Source organism: Talpa occidentalis, unplaced genomic scaffold (genome assembly GCF_014898055.3).
Source record: "Talpa occidentalis isolate TD23 unplaced genomic scaffold, MPIMG_talOcc4v2.1 talOcc4.10, whole genome shotgun sequence".
In the NCBI taxonomy this organism is placed as follows: domain Eukaryota; kingdom Metazoa; phylum Chordata; class Mammalia; order Eulipotyphla; family Talpidae; genus Talpa; species Talpa occidentalis.
The window spans coordinates 64,611,114-64,629,167 of NW_023600993.1; the positions used below are offsets into that span (position 1 = coordinate 64,611,114).

The 18,054-nt window shown below is 37.5% G+C and overlaps 1 protein-coding gene and 1 long non-coding RNA gene across 4 annotated transcripts in view; one reads left to right on the plus strand and one right to left on the minus strand.

The window, feature by feature from the left end:
• Nucleotides 1-18,054, plus strand: part of EGFR (epidermal growth factor receptor) — a 198,736-nt gene that overhangs the window by 147,910 nt on the left and 32,772 nt on the right. For both annotated transcript variants that reach the window (XM_037493498.2, XM_037493503.2), the window contains exons 15-16: nucleotides 1,157-1,314; nucleotides 5,529-5,564. In XM_037493498.2, the coding sequence (XP_037349395.2) occupies nucleotides 1,157-1,314; nucleotides 5,529-5,564 (194 nt within the window). The remainder of the gene's footprint in view (nucleotides 1-1,156; nucleotides 1,315-5,528; nucleotides 5,565-18,054) is intronic.
• On the minus strand, nucleotides 15,508-17,837 carry LOC119231756 (uncharacterized). 2 transcript variants are annotated; one of them, XR_008552072.1, is made up of 3 exons: nucleotides 17,689-17,837; nucleotides 17,147-17,276; nucleotides 15,508-15,736 (listed from the first exon to the last, which is right to left on the minus strand). It is a non-coding gene; the product is annotated as an uncharacterized LOC119231756 (long non-coding RNA). The 2 variants fall into 2 exon arrangements; XR_005121944.2 differs by having other exon boundaries at nucleotides 17,633-17,837.

Here is an 18,054-nt window from a genome sequence, read left to right on the forward strand (position 1 = left end):
GGTGTGTTGTCTGTTAGTTTTCACTATTTCTGACCTGGGTCATCATTGCTTTATTATTATAATCAAGCATCATCAAATTTTTGTTGAAAGTTTACAAATATTGAAAGATTAAAAAAAAACAAAACTCCTCAGAAAACATTTTAAAATTAAGTTTCATATCTACATGTTCAATAATAATATTTTCAAAGTATAATTGATAATTCAGCTATCTCTCACACCAGTGTCCTTATGTTGTTAATTCTCAACATTATTTCTTTAAGGATTTCTGTTTGAATTTGAGCACCAGTGGTCTAAATTCACTAATTGAGAACATTTTTAGAATGTCTTTCTAAATTGTTTGAGTGTATAGGCTGCTGACAGTAGTTTATAGCTGTGGTGGGTTAAATTTTCATCATGGAGATAAGGTGATGGGTGTGATACGGACTCAGTCATCCAGTTGTTCTGACTCTGGGAACACTTGAAACTGAAACAACAGAGAGATTCAGCCAACAGGCAGACACACCCTCACTCCTTTTATTTAAACACTTTATAAAATGTGTGGGGCATGACCCCCTTTGTTTTTGTGAGTTTGACCAGGACATTCCAAGGTTGACAAATAGAATCAAGTTTAGCATGTTACACAGTTAATTATGCAACCACCATTGCATTTACATCTGCTACCTTCTTGTCTCCAGAGAAACACTGATGTGGGTTTTCTAAAATTTACCTCAGTGAGTCTGACTTCCCTCAAGCTTCCCTTTAACTTAAAATACAAATATGCAAGAAAATCCTCTTGATCATTAAGGATATAAATACACTCTCTGACACAAACACACACACACACACACGCATATACATATACATATAATATACATATACATATATGCCAACCAAGATTTTTTCTGATAAGAAAAGATACCCACAATGTACAAAGTAAAATTAATAAGGTATATAGTATAGTTTCTTTCATTTTTCTATTTTATATGCATTTGTAGTCATGAAGGTTTCTAGTAGGCCACTACAGCAGTCACATCCGGTGAGTGCAGTCACAAATGAACCTCTTTCCTGAGTTACAAAACTCTTCATCATTTGACTTTTTCACAATAAGTATTTTAAGTAAAAATTACTCAAATTTTGAAGGAGACAGACATGAATGCATTTCTCCACCTCAATGCAGGGACCAGACAACTGTGTGAAGTGTGCCCACTACATCGATGGACCCCACTGTGTCAGGACCTGCCCTGCGGGTGTCATGGGGGAAAACAACACCCTGGTCTGGAAGTTTGCAGATGCCAATCGGGTGTGCCACCTGTGCCATGCCAACTGTACCTACGGGTGAGTGGGGAATGCAGAAGAACAAAATGTTTCCTATCCTGCAAATTCATAGGTTGGATGTGCCTGCAGAGTTTCCAGGGAGTACATTGCAGAAGTCTGAGTCAGTGTGCCTGGCCATGCAGCAGCAGCCTCCGGCCCATGGGCAGAGTATGGCTCACAAGTGCAGAGAGAAACCTCAGCCTCTCATGATGTTTGTATTTCTTTTTGCTATAATGAAATGACTCTTGCTTTCTGGTGTAGCTTCTAGTTATTACTGCTAATATATAAGCTGACTTTTAATTGGGGACATACATAGTCATCTTCTACTGATAGTTTTTTACTGAGCTTAGAAATAGTGTTTTAGTTCATGATCTTGATTTTTCAGGAAAACAATCATATCATCTCCAAAAATGGTATCTTCATCTCTTTTCTAAAAGTTTCAGCTTGTATTACGAGGGCCAAATTTTGCAGAATAATATAAGAAACAATGATTGTGGATATCAGAATGTTTTATTTCATGGTGGTGGGAATGACTGTAATGAATCAACAACAATATTTGCTAGAGTAGTCTGAGCTATTTATTATCTGACTAAGGGAATAGCCACCTATTCCTGACTTTTTTTTTTAATTTATTTTTTTAAAGATTTATTTATTTATAAAAGCACTGGGGTACAAGACAGAGGCGCAGGAGAGTGAGAGAATTCACCAGAGACAGAGCAGCGAGCAGAACAGGCAGAATGACTGAAATACACTGCTGAGGAGAGCAACAGGCGAGACAGGAGAGGTCTGCCACACCATGTGGGAATCTCCCTGGCCGGCTAGGAATTGAACCAGTGCTACAGAGGCTGCATCCAGCTTCATAGCACTGCTCTCACACTGTTGTGCCACCGGGGAGGCCCTTCCTAATTTTTAAATCTGAAGTGGATTTTGAATTTTACTAATTTCCTCCCTTATAACAATTTAAGTTTTTCATACCTTTCCCTTTATGCATATCAGTGTGTTGGTTGTATTTACTATTTGCTCACTATACAAATCATGGTAAAAACTGCTATTTTTTTAAAGTAATCTTTTTTATATTCCCCTAAAAATAAGTCATTTTGGAGCACATGCTCTGACATAATATTATATTGGCTGTATAAAATAATTGTATCTTTCCTTCTTTTGCTTCTGTAAACTGTGTATGTGTTTGCATGTCTGTGAGTGTATGTCACTGGGTTTGAGGCAGGGCTTGGGGAACCAGAAAGTCTTTGGGCAGTTGGAATTTTCAATAAATTTGCCTTATAGAAAACAATTCTGGGGCCTCCCCTGGTGGCACAGTGGTTGAACGCTGGACTGTTAAGCTGCCCGCAGTCTCTGTAGCGCTGGTTCGATCCCCAGCAGCGGGCAAGGGTCCCACATGGCACACAGACCTCTCCTGCTGCGCCCGCTGCTCCCCTCAGCAGCGTATTTTGTCTTCTGCCTCTTCTGTTCCCCCTCTGGCTCTGGTGAATTCTCTCACCCTCCCATGCTTCTGACTATACCCAGTGCTTGTATAAATAAATAAATAAATCTTTAAAAAAGAAAAGAAAACAATTCTGCCAAATGTAGACACAATTCAGTCAATATTTAAATATAAAATGTGAATTACTATTTGTTTAATGTCTTTTTATCCAAATAAGTTGTTATTGTCTGACTTTAGTCCCCACTACAATTATATTTCCTATTCTATGTCCCACTAAAACTGTATTTCTACAATTTCTGTTTCTCCTTGTATTTCAAGTACTATCTTGATGCTATGCTTTTGCCATACAGAGCTTCATCAGTATTTTACCTTTCACAAGAATGTTTACTTTCCTCATTCTTAGTCTTTTTTGTTTTTGGAAGAGCATACATTTTTATATAACTTTTTTATTACTATCTGTATCTTCTTCCAAAGTGAAGGACTTACATGAGAGGAATAGATTTATTTTTTTTATATTTTGTAGAATATTCATGGGGTAAGGAAAAATGGGAAAATTTTCTTTTATTGTGTATTTGTGATGGGCACAATATCAGATACAGTCTCCTTGATTCCCCACAGTGACTGCCCTACTTTCCCCCACTAAAGCACACTTTCAAAGGTTCAGTGATCCCTCCACTCACTATCTAGTCTAGGACGGGGAAGCCTGCTTCCAAAAGTCATCCCCTTCCCACCAGGGCAGTTCCCTTACCCAAGAGAAAAGATAAGGAACTTAAAACAAATCCATTTAAAATGGAACTACATTTCCCTTTTTTTTTAATTGAAGTAACATACCATTATAACATCCTACACATTTCCATCCATCTTGAAAATCAGCGTGTGTATATACTACCTGAAAGAACTACATTTTTATAGTAAGTAGTGAGAAATTTTCTTTTAAATTTTTATCCTAATAAGCTAAGTCATATAAAAAGTTTGCGTAAAAAAAGAATTTTGCCTATCTTAATTATATTTAACAAAAAATAAATCCAGCGGGGTCAGAGAATAACTTTTCTCACCAAATGAAATGACAGCATGCATGATAAGGCCACTTTTATTTAATATTCAACAATCATTTGTGCAAAATTATGCCGGGGCAACTTCAAGTTTCCCAGGGACCTCTTAATCTTTTATTAGTCATACCATTCACTCAGAGGGCACCTGTCTGTCACTGTCCTTGTTGGTCATCTCTTCAAATGGAAAGTGGCCTGTCCTTCCTTCTAAACTTCTTTAAAAAAAATTATTTTTGTGTAGAAGAACTGGGATGTAGGCCAGAGGTATGGGGGTGAGAGGATTCATAAGACCGAGTGGGGAGCAGAACAGGCAGATCTACCAAAACACACTGCTGAGAGGAGTAGCAGGCAAGACAGGAGAGTGTCTGCTGTGCCATGTGGGTTATCTCCCTGGCTGTGATCAAACTCATGCAGTGGTGGCTAGCAATAGCTCCATAGTGCTGAGATTTTAACTCCTGTGCCACCAGGGAGACCTTTTGAGCTTCTTATTTTTCAATAGTTTCTTGCCAGTAATCCTTGCAGGTTTTCCAGCAACACTGTCACAGGCTGCAGAAACCCTGCATCTTGTCCAGAATTTGCAGTTTTAACCTGCACTCATGTTGCATCACATCCATTCTGTGACAGTCAAGGAGCTGCAAGGCATCATGGGAAAAGTGCTAGTGAGAAGCCTTAGTTTGAGTAGGATTTGAAAAATCATCAGTGGTCATTCATCAGTAAAGGTTTGTTATCTGTGATGGCTTGGGTTTGCTGAGGAGAAAGTAGACTGTGAAATTAGGAGGCTTCCCATGTGGTCTACACCCGGAAGAGGCCTATGTAGGAACACAGGCCAAACACCCCATAGGGGCAAGGCTGTGTCATTTGGTATGTGGAAAAGGGAGCACAGCCCTCAAGACCAACAAGGCAGAGTGTAGCAGTCAGAGCCTTTGGGTGAAATGGGAAATGTCAGATCAGGTGACAGTGTCAAATGAGCATCCCAGGCCTCTTCAAACGTTTGAATGTAGTGCTTCATCTTCCCCTGGCCATGGGATGTCAGGATTTTCCACTTAACTAGCTTATTTTATTTTCTTATTTATGTTAGTACTGGCAAAGGTTGCTGCACATCAAAGCCAACTTATTCTGTCTTTTAAGATATTGTCCTATAATCAGAATGACAGCCATGGTCTCCTCCATGGGCAAGAGATGCTGGCTGCTCAAGAGTCCATTTAGGACAAATGTCATCTCTGCTGCACTGGAGACATTTCATCTGCATGAGGAGATGGAGCCAGCTCTCGCTCCAGCTTTTGGTTGTGACACCATCAATGTCATTTCCCTGCCATCAGACTCATGTCTCCCCTCAGGTGTTCCTCCCCCTACTTCTTAATCAGTATGGCCCAGAAGTGGTTCTCAACTCTGCTCCTTCAGCTCCCCTGCCATATTGCCATTTTGACATGCTAGTCAGCTCTACCTACATTAACATAATACATGGAAACATTTCACTAATGAAAACTAGAAACTGTCTACTTTGTTCAATGCTAGAATAATCCCTGTCACAGACATTCAAAAATATGTGCTGTGTGAATGAACAAATGAATAAGTTCATAATGCCTAAATGATTTACCACTGCCCCTATATTAAGAAGTAATGTGATTTTATTTATTTAAGAGTAATTTAATATATAGTGCCTTAAGAATCACTTTAAAATGTATCAAGAAAAAATGCTAAAAAGTTTGAATGATCAAAATGTGTTTCTCTTTGAATTCCTACAGCTGTGATGGGCCAGGTCTTGAGGGCTGTCCGAATGGGTAAGTAATAATTTTGTGTCTAATAAACTATCAGAAATAGCCACAATGCTAAGGATGAAATTGGTGTTTTCCCTGCATTGCCGCTTGCACTCTTGCCAGTGTGGTTCTACCTCCTCCTCTGGGCCAGCAGCAGTCCCCACTAGCATAGCCCACACATGGGACCCCCGGGCTCCCCTACCCACTTTGTCCAGGACATAGGACATGAAGTGTAGGGCTTCTCCGGGGAGCTGGGCTCAATGCCAGCACTTCAATCCACATAACCTGCATCTACCTTCTCTCTTATTTCCCTCACTAACCCAGTTGGCCTTATCAAACCCTATGTTTCAAGGACATGAATCTCAACTATGTTGGTTGGGGAAATAGAATAATGTAAGATGATTTTTGAATTCTCTAAGAAGAAATTTTTTTTTTAAAGTTCATTTTTTTAAAGTTCATTTGACCTACTTATAAGAAATTTGTAAGAACATTGGCACATGTTTTTGTGCAAATGATGTTACTAATTAATCTTCCAAACTCATTTACATTTCTCTCTAAAAATATGAAATTCAAGTTGACTGAAATAACAGTCTCAATGGTAGTTAAATAATGATTTTATTAGATAATCCCAAAAAGATTCATACCTGGGAAACAAATTTTACTCTGTGAGAACTGTTCCAACAATCACAAGTTTCAGTTTAGTTTACATACTTGTTACAGAGCATACAACACAGAAGAAGAAAAGGAACAGCAGTCCTTGATGTCGAAATGCAATTATTCTTTTTTTTTTAAGTTTATTTTTTATTAAAATTTTTATGTACATCACTGTTCTTTTTTTTTTTTAAAGATTTATTTATTTTATTTTATATAAGCACAGGGTACAGTCAGAGGCGCGGGAGGGTGAGAGAATGCACCAGAGTGGAGAGCAGAACAAGCAGAGTGATGAGGTACACTGAGGGGAGCAGCGGGCGGCAGGAGAGGTCTGCGCGCCATGTGGGACCCTCGCCCGGTGGCCGGGGATTGCACCGGCGCTACAGAGGCTGCTGGCAGCTTTGCAAGCCAGTGCTCAACCGCTGCACCACCGGGGAGGCCCAAAATGCAATTATTCTTGATGAGGCTTCTGGTTTTTAATCTATAGGTTTAGATCTTTCAGTTTCCTAAATTATCTTGAGCTAAAGAAATGTCAATACTATTCATGTACAGAGGAGGAAAAATGATGAGATTTAATCACTTTCCTGCTTGCTAAAGAATGCGCTGTGGAGACACAAAGGCTAGGTGCTCAGTGTTAAAATCTTTAGCTGGCTCCTGAATCATTCATGGGGAGGTGAAAGGTTGGCTCCTCACAGCCATCAGATTCCTGCGTGCTGCTTCACAGAACAGGACAGAGCCTGTTTTAACTTCATGCAAATAGCTTTGTTCTGTTGCCTGCTAGCCCAGGGATGGGGAGTCCCAGAACATTAAGAATATGTCCACAATATCCTCCCTTTTGATCATGATCAACCTTTAGTCATTGTATTTGTGACCAATATCACACCTTCCATCCAGCATTAGGGCACCTCTTGAATGTTTTACCTGTACTTCACCTAGAAGTGTGCATGATCACATCCACCTTCCATCATGATCCAAACCCTTAACCCTGGTGCCCTAGTGCCTTATCAGAAAATATAAAATTAAACTTGCGTTTCATTTGTCATTGTGTATTTTAATAATTCCATGTACTGGGCTATCATATTTTTTTTCACTTTTCCAAGATTTCTTTTATTTATTTATTTTTTAATTTATTTTATTTTATTTTTATATTCCCCATACAATTGCAGCCCCCTTATTTTGACCCCAATCCCTGCTTTCCCTGCCCCCCCCATAGTGTGTCTCTGGGTCATAGCTGTTTGTTGATTTAGATTTTTTCTTTCTTATAGTTACTCTTTTCCCTGGTCTCTTATTTAGGTTTTCTAGATTCCTGCTATGTGTGAGCCATCCAGTATTTTCCTTTTTCTTTCTGGCTTATTTCACCGAGCATGATCCCTTCCAGCTCCATCCATGTTGCTGCAAACTGCATGTGTTTATCTTTTTTGATTGCTGAGTAATATTCCATGGTGTATATGTACCACATCTTGATCCCGTCATCTATTTTTGGGAATTTGGGTTGTTTCCAAAGCTTAGCTATTGTAAATAGTTCTGCTATAATCATAGGAGTGCAGGTGCTATCATAATTTTTAAAGCCAACATCACTTGTAACTTTTATAATAGAGTGTAACAATAACATAATAATAATTAAAGCTATACTTACTTGTAAGAGAAGGTAAAGAGTTAAAAAGACAGCCAATCCAACCAAGAGTTCAGTGCAAACATGATCAGATTCCTTACCTAGCTGAACTATTCCATTTTCCCTTTTGTCAGTTGAGATTTGAACTTTGTGTGAGTTTCTGTTACTTTGTGGAGACTATCCATGAGTTCATCGTCCAAAGTTGTAGTTTCTCCTCAGGACATTGGATCTCTATGGAAACAATTTTATTGGGAGGTTTCAATTTAATCTCCCAGTCAATATTATCATAAGTCTGTTTATTCAATTATAATAATTTTACCCACTGTGCCTGTGTTAGATAGTTCAGAGTTCAGTCAAACAGTTGTGTCCAATTTCTAGAGGCAGTTCTGTAGGCGGGTGCAAGCAATAATAAGAAGCACATGGGGAAAAAACAAATGTCAAAAATTGAAGCAAACAACAAGTCGGTATTTCAAAGCATCTTCAGATGGCAGTTTCTCCTGGGTTTCAGCTCTCTGATGTCATCGGATATGTAGAAAACAGTAAATCATGTCCATGCAGTCACTGCAGTGACCTCTCTGAAGTTTTATCAGATTCTCCATTTCCAACTTCATGGTTTCAAGAGAAGATCAGTCAGAGGTTTTAATTAAACTAAGTCAAAGAGATTGGCAGGAAAAACTGGAAACCTTCATTTGGAAAGTCATACGCAGATACTAGTAAAATTTAGGAATCAATCCAGTTCACAGGGAGATGGTAAAAACTTTTAAAGTGATTAAGAGGACCATGATCTCATTTCCACAGAAAATAAGTTACTGAAATACATTTTTCTCTCCACTTTCACCCCAATTCTTCTAATAACCATGGTAAACTTTCTTTGTAAATTAGGTCTTAGGCAGGTTTTTTGTTTCTCTCTCTCTCTCTCTCTCTCTCTCTGTGTGTGTGTGTGTGTGTGTGTGTGTGTGTGTGTGTGTATGTAAACAGAGTAAGAACAGAAACATACATATAAACTCTCAATTTGCTTTTCTAGCATTTAGAATGAGTTCTTCCGGCAGGTTCTCAAGGCTCAGGGAATCATTCATGTATTCTTACCATAGTTCTTCCTGTGTTCCCTTTATCTTTGTGTAAATTCTCTTTTATTAAGGTCCCCCAAAAGCCCTGGGGTTCCTGGTTCCATTGAGGAGTGACTTTCTCTACCCTTTTCTCCTTTTCTGATAGAACTTCTAGAATCTAAAAATTTTACATTTTGCGGGCTCTACTCATGAAAAAAATCTAATTTACCATTGTTGTAGTCATAGTCAACTTAGGAGAATGTAGGTTTTTTTTTTAATATGGAAAAAGCAAAGCATAAGAGAACTAGTAATATTTTAAACAAGTCATTAAAATTTATTTTAGTCCTCCATAGTTCATTCAGCCCATGTAGATCTTGAACACTTGTTAGCAATATTTGAGTCCGGTTTTTTCCATGTGTTCTGAAATTTTCCATAAGCTCTAAAATTAATCCTCATTCATTTTCATCATAAATATTCATTTTGGAGTATTTACCAAAGTCATTTTCCTGTGTATTTTTATGAATACAAAACATTAGAATAAATGTCTTCTGTTAATGACACAAGACCTTAAAAGGATCATATTTAAAGATAGGATTATAACAAAATTGACAAGGATTTTTTTGTATTGTTTTTTTTTTTTTTTTTTTTTTTTAATAGAGGCATGCTTTATTTATTTGTTTGCTGGTTTGTTTGTTTTTTTTTTTTTTGTTTATACATGCACTGGGCACAGTCAGAAGCACGGGAGGGTGAGAGAATTCACCAGAGCCAGAGCGGGGAGCAGAGCAGGCAGAAGGACCGAAGTACACTGCTGAGGGGAGCAGCGGGCGGCAGGAGAGGCCTGCGCGCCATGTGGGACTCTCCTCCGGTGGCCGGGGAGCAGCCGGGGATCGAACCGGCGCCGCAGAGGCCGCGCGCAGTTTCGCAACCCAGCGCTCAACCGCTGCGCCACCGGGGAGGCCCGATTTTTTTGTATTGTGGCATAAACTATTTTAGAGTAATAACTGTAATTTACATGTAAATTATAACAATACACTAGACTTTTAGAAATTTCATATAAGAACACTCATATTAGTATTTACATGCATGCTCAGGAGGTTAAACATTTCTCCTTATGCGGCAGTGTCTCCCATGAAGTTTTAATACACTGAATAGTCTAATTTGTTCAATATCTGTCTTTCCACAGGAGGAAAGGAATCATTTTTATGAGATGCCTCAGGAATTTTTCTAAGACTTCTATTTTTCCATTTCTTTTCATTAAGCAAAGACTATTATTTTTAGAATTTTTCATTTCAGAGCACTTTTGTCATAAACATGAACATGTTTAAGATATTTTCATAGATTTATATGAAACAATATTAAATTATCCAGAGTGACAATTAAAGATTTTAAAAGCAAATATCTCTGACATGGTTCAGCACATTTCAGCTGACAGAATTAGATTTCTCTCACTGTACCAAGACTGAGAGTAAAAGAACACCAGATTTTTATTACTTAAATGGCTTACAATTTATTATTAAAGCTGCCCACAGCTTTTTTAAATAATAAAATACTTTGTCTTTTTAAGGGATGAAAGAAAATGTTTCCTTGCCTAAGTATACAATTAATGTTAAAGTTTAACCTTTAAAAATTCTTGAAACTGTTTAATTTTATCCAGTTGGACCACAAAAAGTTTCTTTTCCTAAGATTTCTCTTTCACAAAACTTTTACACTTTCCTTTTATTTTTCCATATTAAATAACCAGGTCTAGCTTGAAACTAAATCTTTCTTTTTCCTCAAAAAAGTCTACATTCATTAAACGTTCTTTTTTAGTGAATACATCTTTTTTCTTTACATATGGATATATTTTCATTAGCTTTAATTCAATGTGTTAATTAGAACTCTTATTCCTTAAATCTTAGTTTCCAGTGTAAGCAATTGTAAAAATTATCATAGCATCATATACAGTATAATTTTTAAGAAAAGTAGACACATTTTACTTGTAGATACAAAATTTGTTTAGTCTGCAATAAAAAGTCAAAAAAAATCTAAAATTTCAGTAATTAATATTTCAGCAGAATGAGGAAATAATACAACTAAGAGCAGAAATAGAGCTCAAAAAGACTACATAAAAAATCAATGAAACTAAGAGATGTTTCTTCAAGATGGTAAAATAGATAAAACTCTAGCTAGACTAACAAAAAAAGGAAGAGAGAAAACATTAATAAACAAAACAGCAAATCAAAGAGGAGAAATCACTATACATAGCACTGATAGACAAAAGATTGTAAGATATTACTGTGAACAACTATATGCCAATAAATTCAATAACCTTGAAGAAATGGATAAATTTCTAGACCTATGTTTCTACCAATATTAACCCAAGAAGATATAAATGAACTGAACAAACCAATCACAAATATGAAAGTTGAAACAGTAATAAAAAAAATCTTCAAAAAGGGGGAAGCAAATATTGTCTAAAAAAAGTTTAAAAAATGGTAAATGTTAAAAAAATAAATAACTAAAAAGCATTAAAAAAAATCTTCAAAAAGCAAAAACACAGCATCAGATCGTTTTACAGATGAATTTTATCAAACTTTTAAAGAACTAATGCCCATCTTGCTCAAATTGTTTTTACAAATACGGAAAGGAGAAGGGGCCTCCCCGGTAGCACAGCGGTTGAGCGCCGCTCCGCGAAGCTGTCCTTAGCATCTGCAGCACCGGTTCGATTCCCCGCCTGCCAGGGAGAACCCCATATGGCTAGCAGACCTCTCCTGCCTCGCCCACTGCTCCCCTTAGCAGTGTCTTTGGTCTGTCTACCTGTTCTGCTCCCCGCTCTGGCTCTGGTGAATTCTCTCACCCTCCTGTGCTTCTGACCTGTACCCCAGTTCTTGTATAATGTAAATAAATAAATCTTTAAAAAATATAATAATAAAATAAAAATACAGGAAGATGAAATGTTCCCTAATATAGCTGAAGAGGGAGATCCTATATTTCTAACACCAACAATGATATCAGCCAAGGTTACTTCAATTAAAAAAAAATTGAAAAAGCCATAATGTTTTTTATATACAAACAACAAACAAGAAGCAAAATAAATTAAGTAAAGGCCTCCCTGGTGGCGCAAGGCGCAACCTATGAAGCTCTCCACAGACACTGTAGCACGAGTTTGATGCCCGGACAGGGAGATACCCACATGGCGCAGCAGACCTCTTCTGACTCACTCGCTGCTCCCCTCAGCAGTATGTTTCAGTTGATCCACCTGTTCTGTTCCCCACTCTGTCTCTGGTGAATTGCCCCACCCCCGCCACACTTCTGGCCTGTAACCCAGTTCATGTATGCATAAATAAATAAATCTTTAAAAAAAGAAGTTAAGTAAATAACTCCATTTACTTGGTATTGGTGCAAAAATAGATACATGGAAATAAATTCATGCACATGCCAGCACCTAACCTGTGATTAACCATTCATGACCATAAAATAGGGAAAAGACGGTCTCTTAATAAATGATGCTGGAAAAACTGGAAAGCCACACATACAAGAATGTACTTTGGATTTTTCACTAACACAATATACAAAATTAAATTCCAAATGGATTAAAGATTTACATATGGGACCTGCAACAATAAAACACATAGAAGAAAATATTGATGTCACATTCTATTATATCAATAATAAAGATATTTGTGCTGTCTCAACCCTATGGCAATGTATTGAAAACAAAAATAACCAATTGGGATTACCTTGAGTTAAAAAGCATCTATACAGCAAAAGAAAATACAGGACTATTAAATAGACACCCTACTGAATGGGAGAAAATATACAACTGATAAGGGACTAATAGTTAAGATATATGAAGAACTCATACAGTTCAACAATAAAAAAGAAATAATCCAATTAACAAATGGGCAGCAGATATGAACTGACAATTCAACAAAGAAGACATCAAAAGCCTTAAAGGTATATGAAAGGTATTCATTATCACTTCTGATAGGAAAGATGCAGAGTGAGATACCATCTCACACCCATGAAAAAGGGACATATTAAAAAGACCCCCAATAACAAGTGCTGGAGAAGATGTGAAGAAAAAGGAATCCTATTCTATGCTTGGGGGAATGTGAACTGGTGATCCCATGTGGAAAGCAATCTGGATTTTTCTTAAAAAATCAAAAATGGAAATACTATATGACCCAGCAGTCTCACTGTTGGGCATATGTTCCACAGTGCACACAGCAGCACTAGTTAGAATAGCTAGGACATGGAAGTAACCTAAATCTCCTCAACAGATTAATGGATCAAGAAGCTGTGGTACCTATGCACCATGGAGTATTATGTTGTCATACAAATGGATGAAATGTAGCTGTTTACAATAAAATGGAGGGAACTTGAGAGAATTCTGTGCAACAAAGTAAATCATAACTACAAAAGCAAATACTGGACATTCACACAGCAGACAATGCAACAACTAAAACACTTTCAAAAGCTAGTGGATGGATATCAATAAACATAGGGGCTTCCCCTATGTTTAGGGGAAGGTCGAGTGTCCCACATGGCACTCAGACCTCTCCTGCCGCCCGCTGCTCCCCTCAGCAGTGTACTTCGGTCCTTCTGCCTGTTCTGCTCCCTGCTCTGGATCTGGTGAATTCTCTCACCCTCCGGCGCTTCTGACTGTACCCAGTGCTTGTATAAATAAATAAATAAATAAATATTTTTTTAAATAAATAAATAAAATAAACATAGTTAGGACTCAGAGATTAAGGGATGATGGTGAAGAAAGCAAATTTTGAATCATATGGAAGTTTTATGACCCAAGAAGTTGGATAAAATGAACTATTTAATCACTAATATATTCTGCATAATATTATTCATAATATTTTTTTGTATCGGTTAATACAATATTCTGTTACTGGAACTAATTTTGGCCCTCTTGAATTTGTGTTATAAAGAACCTTAAGAAAGCATAATTAAAGACAGTCTCTAAAGCAATTTCAGGTCTCCATCCTATGGTGAACATCCAGTGCATGTATTATCACTTGAAGTCAATAACTATGCAGCATTCTTCTCAGTTCATACAAAAAACAAGAGCACAGTAGTATTTTATGCTTTGCCTATAAAGATGAAAATTAAGTAACACAAAGATATGCAAATGGGGGGGATTTAAGGACACTAAGGAAATGTAACAATTAAAATAATCCAAAATTGTAAGTGATGAAATGTGAACAGGGTCTGTAGATTAGTGAATATTGTTATATTAGTGATACTGCCTAGGTTTTGGTAGCTATGTAAGATGTGAGCATTTAGGAAAGCAGCGGGAAAGAAAATAAGGGGCTGCTTTGTATTATTTTTCATCTTTTTTGTAAATCGAAAATTGCTTCAAAAGGAAAAGTAAAAAAACAGATAGAGAGAGAGATAGATAGATAGATAGATAGATAGATAGATAGATAGATAGATAGATAGATAAAAAGAAAGAAGTCAGGGTGGGGAGGGGGTGAAATCTTCCGGGAAAGCTTTAAATAAATTCCAATGAACGGTCCTGCCTCAAACCAATTATTAAACCTCTGGGTGTGGAAATATGTGTGTGTGTGTGTGTGTATATATACATATATATATATATATATATATATATATACATTTCAGCAGAATGGTTTAGATAGCCAATGAATTCCCATTATTAAACCTAATAAAAATTTAATTTTCCCAAAAAAGATTTGGGTAACTTTAGTCGTGTTAAAGGAAACAGATTCAAAATGGAGTTAAACTTCCATCAAGGTTTAATATCCAAGAGGTTGCAGCTTCAGCTTCTCCCTTGGAAGGAATCCAGATCCATTGTAGCAAAAGTCCTCGTGTCTAACGTAATCCTTTCCTTTCCTTATTAAACTTGCTCCACTCTCTAAAAAACTTTCCTGCTAAATGTTTTATTTATATTACCTTTTCAAGCAAGTCTACCTGATCAGAAAACTTTGTCATTCCTATTGGGTCAAAATTAGATTTGGTGACTTGGTCTTAACACAAAAGACTTTTTTTTTTTGACCCGTTATTTCTTGATACCTGTCATTAAAATTCGTAAGACCAAGTCAGAAATTTTTCTTATAAGGTAACATGAGCTGATTTTTTAAAATAAATATGGATAATAAACCTATCATATCCAATGTTAGAACTTTAAAGTCATATGTTTTAAATTAAACCATTAATTTTTTAAAAAGATTTATTTATTTATTTATACAAGCACTGGGTACATTCAGAAGTGCAGGAGGGTGAGAGAATTCACCAGAGCCAGAGCAGGGAACAGAACAGGCAGACCGACGAAATACACTGCTGAGGGAAGCAGCTGGCGGCAGGAGAGGTCTGCAAGCCATGTGGGACCCTCACCCAGCGGCCGGGGATTGAACCGGCGCTGCAGAGGCTGCGGGCAGCTTCACAATCCAGCGCTCAACTGCTGCGCCACCGGGGAGGCCCTGAACCATTAAATTTTAAAGCTGATTCTCATTAACCAAAATTATCCTAGATTGCACTTTCTTGGAAAAAACATTTTGAATTTGTTTCTATTGTATTTCTGAGTTTTGAAATAATTTATGTAGGTATAAATAATTTATACAGGTATAATTTATACAGGTGTATATATGTAAATATAATCATTACCATCTGCAGGTAAAGTAACAAAATATATACTTAAACATGCAGGCAGATGCAGATATTTCTTAGTTTATTTTTTAATTTTCCACATATAAATGTGAATCTTACTGCTTTGTAACAGTTGAAAAGGACTAGTTTATATTCTCACATAGCTAAGTTTAGCATCTGAGGAGAGGTGGCCAAGGAAGCTGCTTCGAACTCTTTTTTTCTATTTTCGTTCTTCTTTATCCAGTTGTATTCTGGGGATATTGCTGCCTTGCAAACTTGCAGTACTGGTTCTGCAAAGAAGAAAATACTGTCTTAGAAAAATTTCAGTCTCTGAATGTCATTTTCTAATTCAGCCAGTGTTAATCACAGTTATTATAAAGGTTCTTTTAAATATCTCGTTTTGTTTTTTTTTTTTTGTCAAGACGAACAGAAAACATTTTGATGATGTGAGAAAACCTCAGACTTGTTCCATAGATAACCAAAGAAAAGACTCATGTAATTTCTCTAAAGGCTGGTGAGAGTAAAACCCTGCTGTGTTCAGCCATAATTTTATAACCAAGCCCCAGTTTTCTGGAAGGAAAGGTGGGTGGTAATGCAGAAAAGGAAGATGACAAAAATAAAAAAGGTAGACTTTTTTTTATTCTTTTTAGTTTTTTTTTGACCCTACTGCACTCATTTAAGTATGAATTTAGCACACTTCAGAAGCTCAAAAGAGCCCCCTAGTGGCATTTGAAACCTGCAAGGCCTTTTAGTATTATGGACCTAAAAAGAATTTTCAAAGGCCATAATCTTGGTAAGACATGATTTTAAGGCCTTTCCTATCAAACTTTAGCTTTACTTTTAGAAACATTTTTGCTTGATTTCTGAGCCAGCTTTCTGTAGTTGCGTGCACAAGTTTATCAATTCCCGTGTATCCTGCCTTGATCTTCTTAAAGTGAGATCTATTTTAGTAACAACCTCCCATTTAGATAGCCAGTTACAAATGTGTGCCCTGTAAGTATTACACATAAATTCTGCCAAGTGCTGGTAGGTGACTGGTCACGAGAGGTCCCACAGGTTTTCCATGTTGGTGGTTTATTTCCCATACTGGTTCAGCGATCAAATCAGTGACTAAGGTGTGGGTTAGTGTGTGTTGCTTATAGCCCAGCTCCTAAGGGTGTCCCAGGTCAGTTCAGCCTCTGTGTCCTGGTTTTCTTAACAGTTAAAGTAATTGTAGGAGCTCAGGTGCTAGTGATCAGCCTTCTAACACTCGCCCTCCACCCCCAAAAGAACCAAACTATTCTGATGTGTAGTCTAGAATTCTCTGTGAGGCTACATCAACTCTCAGGAACTTATCTCAGACACCTCTGTTAGGTCTCCAATCACTTGAGACACTGTAGTGCCAGCCAGAGGGAACAAGGTGTCCTTTGTCTTAAGAGTCAGCCTGAGCTGGCTCTCATTCATGATAGATTTTGTTTTGATTAATTGAGCCAGTCTGTCAACTTAAAAATCCAAATGAAAAACTTAGTTTCAGTTGAAAACTTACTCCCTTTAGTTCTCTGGTTTAGATCCAAGAAAACCTGTTCATCCAGTTTGGAATTCCCCTCCCTGAAAGAGATAAAGTGCCCATCCAAACAGCATAAAACAATGGTTTTCTGGTTCTTGTAAACTCAAAGACCATCTGCCATTAGCTGGGAGGCCCAAGACCACAAGGGACTCACCCTTGCCATGGCTCAGGATGCTGGATGGGCCGAGTGGGCCTTGCTGGTACCAGGGTTCCAGGTCCCCTCAATGCTCTAAGCGTTCTCAGGCAGTTCTTCTGAGTCCATTCATTGTGTCCCCAACTGTTAACTGAAAAAAGTGTCTCAGTGATAGTTAGGCAAGGATTTTGTTATGTAACCAAAAAGAGGGATTAAACCTGGGAAACATAGATTTTACTCTATGAGAACTGCTCAGCAATCACAAGTTTCAGTTTAGTTGCTTTATCTGTTTCTGAGTGGCACACCACACCGAAGAAGAAAAGGAACAGCAGTCCTTGATGTCAAAATGCAATTATTCCTGATGGGGACTTCTGCTTTTTAATCTATAGGTTTAGATCTTTAGATTTCCTCAGTTACCTTGACCTAAAGAAAAGTTAGCACAGGGACTTAGCCACTTTCCTGATTTCTAAAGAATTCACTCTGGAGACACAAAGGCTGGGTGCTCACTGTTAAAATCTCTAGTCATTGGTCATTCCTGGGGAGGTGAAAGGTTGGTTTCTCACAGGTATCAGATTCCTGCATGATGCTTCACAGAACAGGACAGGGCCTGTTCTGACTTTCTGCAACTGACTTTGCTCTCTTGCCTGCTAGACCAGGGACAGTCAGTCCCAGAACATTAATTAAGAATATGTTCACACTCAGATGTGATGGTTACCTGAGAATGATGCCTTTAGAAAGACTCTAAAATTAGAATCTACAGATTCCAATAGTTCTTTTCCCAGAGAGCTTAAAAACCTAGGTTCTGATTTTGGGTCTCCCTGAAATTAGACACAACCCCCATGGGAGGAAGGAGCGGTTTGGGGCTGCGTGGCGACTTCCTCATCTATAATAGTCTTGCTCTTTACATTGAAAGCCTATTACTATATAGC